The sequence below is a fragment of the Sinocyclocheilus rhinocerous genome, unplaced genomic scaffold, assembly GCF_001515625.1.
Source record: "Sinocyclocheilus rhinocerous isolate Xijiao unplaced genomic scaffold, SAMN03320098_v1.1 scaffold751, whole genome shotgun sequence".
NCBI classification, from domain to species: domain Eukaryota; kingdom Metazoa; phylum Chordata; class Actinopteri; order Cypriniformes; family Cyprinidae; genus Sinocyclocheilus; species Sinocyclocheilus rhinocerous.
The window spans coordinates 169103-172862 of NW_015657293.1; the positions used below are offsets into that span (position 1 = coordinate 169103).

The 3760-nt window shown below is 35.3% G+C and overlaps 1 protein-coding gene across 1 annotated transcript in view; it reads left to right on the plus strand.

The window, feature by feature from the left end:
* Positions 1 to 3760, plus strand: part of prodha (proline dehydrogenase (oxidase) 1a) — a 16654-nt gene continuing 12894 nt past the window's right edge. The window contains exons 1-2 of the mRNA XM_016528698.1: positions 1 to 449; positions 1549 to 1757. Of these exons, the coding sequence (XP_016384184.1) occupies positions 120 to 449; positions 1549 to 1757 (539 nt within the window). The 5' untranslated portion in view covers positions 1 to 119. The remainder of the gene's footprint in view (positions 450 to 1548; positions 1758 to 3760) is intronic.

Genomic DNA, 3760 nt, shown 5'->3' on the forward strand with positions numbered 1-3760 from the left:
TAAGCGCGCTTGAATGACCCTCCAGTCTGGGGTGTTGCCGTCTCATTCATCTAGAAACCTCCATTGCTACGAGAAGCACTGGTATATTTCCTTTATCACATCTACCTAACTTCATAAACATGTCTTACTGTAAAGTAATACCCGCTGTGGCCAGAGTAAAGCCGGCTCATTTGTTTGGCGTGAGGCTTCGCTCCACAGCAGCAGCATCCACGCAGCACAAAGAGCCGAAGAGCGAAGACGCGCCGCTGGATCCGTCCTGCGCTGTAGTGGAGAAGCCCTGCGAGGTGGATCTCATCAGACGCAAAGCGCACACGGAGCGCCAGAGGATCTCCATCGACTTCGACAACACACAAGAAGCCTACAAGAGCAAAGACACGCTGGAGCTCCTCAGGAGTCTGCTGGTCTTCAAACTCTGCACCTTTGACTTCCTGGTTGACAAAAATAAAGAGGCGAGTTACTTTAGATTTTTTGAAAAAGTAGCAAACTCTGTAACATTAGTTGCAGTGAATGTAACTTTTTTGGTGTTATTTGAATGCACACATTAAAATAATTTGGTTACTTTTATTCATTCAGTTCTTACTATTATTATTATTTTTTATTATTATTTTTTTTTTTACAAATAAATATTATCTATCTGTCTGTCTATCTATTATTAATCTATTCATATAATGTATTTGATAATATATATAGAGAAATGTAATATATATGATAATCACATATTTTACCCAAATTTACCCTGATCTTCAAATTCAAAAAGTTTTCACCCCCGGCTCTTAATGCATGGTTTTTCCTTCTGGAGCATCAGTGAGCGTTTGAACCTTCTGTAATAGTTGCGTAGTATGAGTCCCTCAGTTGTCCTCAGTGTGAAAAGATGGATCTCAAAAAACACAGCTGTGGATCAGTCAGGTAACAACACAGTATTAAGAACCAAGTGTATGTAAACTTTTGAACGGGGTCATTTTTATAAATTAAACCATTATTTTCTCTTGTGGGCTATATGGGAACATCTTTTATGTGAAATATCTTATTCAGGTCAGTACTAAATAAACAATAACATGCATTTTGTCTGATCCCTCTTATTTTGGTAAAATAATTAACATTTAGCAGATTCTGAAAGGGGGATGTAAGATATTTAGTATAATGTTTATATGCTATATATATATATATATATATGTCTTCTTTCATTTTCATTCTAATTTCAGTTTTAGCAATTTTGTTTTTGTCATTTTTATTCTTTTTTTTTAAAAATATGTCTATATATTTTTTATAAATTTTTATTTCAGTTTTAGTTGTGTTTATTTAAGTACATAAAAAATGTCTCCTTGGGAACTAGCTGAAAAAAAATGATATATACCTTATTATAAAATATAACCTTATACATTATTATCAAAATATATATCTTATTATTTAAGTTGTATTTCAAATAAAAATATATTCACAATTATATTATACAGTTATATTAAACCTGTTTGTTTGTTTTCAGAAACTAGGCAATTTGTTTGTAGCATTGTTTAATTTACATTATATTCCTCAATTTTCCTTCCACAGTTGATGGACCTCAGCAAGAAGGTTTTTGGTCAACGGCTCTTCGAGAAACTGATGAAAATGACCTTCTACGGCCAGTTTGTGGCAGGCGAGGACCAGAACACCATCAAACCTCTGATCGAGAAGAACCAGGCGTTTGGCGTGGGTTCGGTTCTGGACTACAGCGTGGAGGAGGACCTGACTCAAGAAGAGGCTGAGAAGAAGGAGATGGAGTGAGTATGAACCCAAGACCTTGTTTTCCTTTCCTCCGTCCTACACAGAGAGCAAAAGATGCATGACATTGAATTCCAGCCAGAGTTTTGACTCGTCAGTGCCACTGAATCCTTGCCACACTCTTGGCTGCACTAGTGGAAACAGTCTCCCATTACCTTCTTCCCCATTGGTCAGTTTCGGCCAAGGCCCACCACCTGATTGGCTAAAAAAGGGAGGTGTTTTATCCTCCTCCCTCACAGAATGCAGTCACATGAGGCTGAGCTAGGAAACCCAGGCCAGTGTGTTGAGTAACTCGAAGCCTGTCACGAGCAGTTGACATTTGAAGGTGTGGCGCAGATAGCCAGAATTATGAAAAGCACTGAGGTTAATTCTTTATTTAGGAATACGTTTTGAGCTGCTAGTTCAATGCATTTCTTTTAGGATTTATTTAGGTTATAAAAGCACAAAAGGAAGCTTGTTTCATCCCACTCCCCGTGGGAATGTGCTTTCATTTTGTTCAAGGAAAAAAAGCCAGTTTGCTGAGTAACAACACACACACATGCTGCAAATGTTATGTAAGGTGTTTTGGGGAAGATTTGACCTAGTATTCAGTTAGAATATTCTCTCAGGGAATTACATCTTGCATTACAATGATAACATATTCAAAAACAAGACAGATATTATTCTCTGTAATAAATCATTGGGCTGCTGAGAACATTTTACAGCCTGTGGTTTCCGAAACAAACATGAAACAATACTTCAATAAAAACAGTTACAACATGCAATCAGCTTCAAGGCAATAAAAGTTGATTGCTTTAGGCTAGTCATTTTCATCTTTAAAGGGGTCATATGATGCGATTTTTCAATTTTTCCTTTCTCTTTGGAGTGTTACAAGCTCTTGGTGCATAAAGAAGATCTGTAAAGTTGCAACATGCATCATTATTACATGTACTACATGTACTACTATTACTCATAGTTGAGGTTAGAGGTTTATTTAAGGTTAAGGCAAACCTCTATCTGTAAGTATAATCTGTACTATTCTGCTTGTGCTACATGCATGAATGATTTTTTTTAAAATCATGTGACTTATTGAAATGGTATCTGGCATGACATTCATGTGACTTATCTTATGTATTGTGGTTTATTGAGGTATATATTTCCACTTTGATGAGAATTTTGTCAGCTGTTTTTACCCCGTAAAGCCTGACCTTTAGACAAAAACATTTGCATATGTTTTTTTGGGGGTTATATTTGATAAATCAGGCTTTTATGGCTTATTTAGTATGATAGAAGAATAGAGCTTAATATCAAGGAAGAAAAAACTGCTCAATTTTAATCAAACTGCAAAGAAAATTACAAAATTGCAATTTGGTTCAGATGCTGATATTTATATGGACAAAAAAGGAAGATGAGATCTTTATAACAGATTCTTACATAAAATACATATAAAAAAGTTACTCAAGTAAAGTTGCTTCAGTCCAGTAAGTGTTCATCTGGAAATATTGCTAAGAATATAAAAGTTATTCTTATGTTTACTTTATAAAAATCATTAAAGATTTCGTCTCTATATTAAAAATATCTACATTTTTGCAAGCAGTATTTGCAGCATTGAAATGGTTCATAATAGTTCACGAGCGCATGCTGCAGTATGAACGCTTGCAACACCATGTCTTGTTTGTACAGAAGGTCGGGTCAAATACTTGACATATTTACCATTCACATGCTTCAACCTTGAGCTTGAACAATCACACATCAGAGTGTTGCCGCTTTCAGTTTTTTGCGTTGGATCGTTTTAATTTCCCTCAAAGCCAGATTTAAAAACAAAGAGAAGCAAAACTTTTTTTAAATTCTAAAAAATAATTTTCATCCTCCTTTAAAGGGGTCATATGATGCTGCTAAAAAGAACATTATTTTGTGTATTTGGTGTAATGAAATGTGTTTATGCGGTTTAAGGTTAAAAAAACACATTATTTTCCACATACTGTACATTATTGTTTCTCTTCTATGCCCCGCCTTTCTGAAA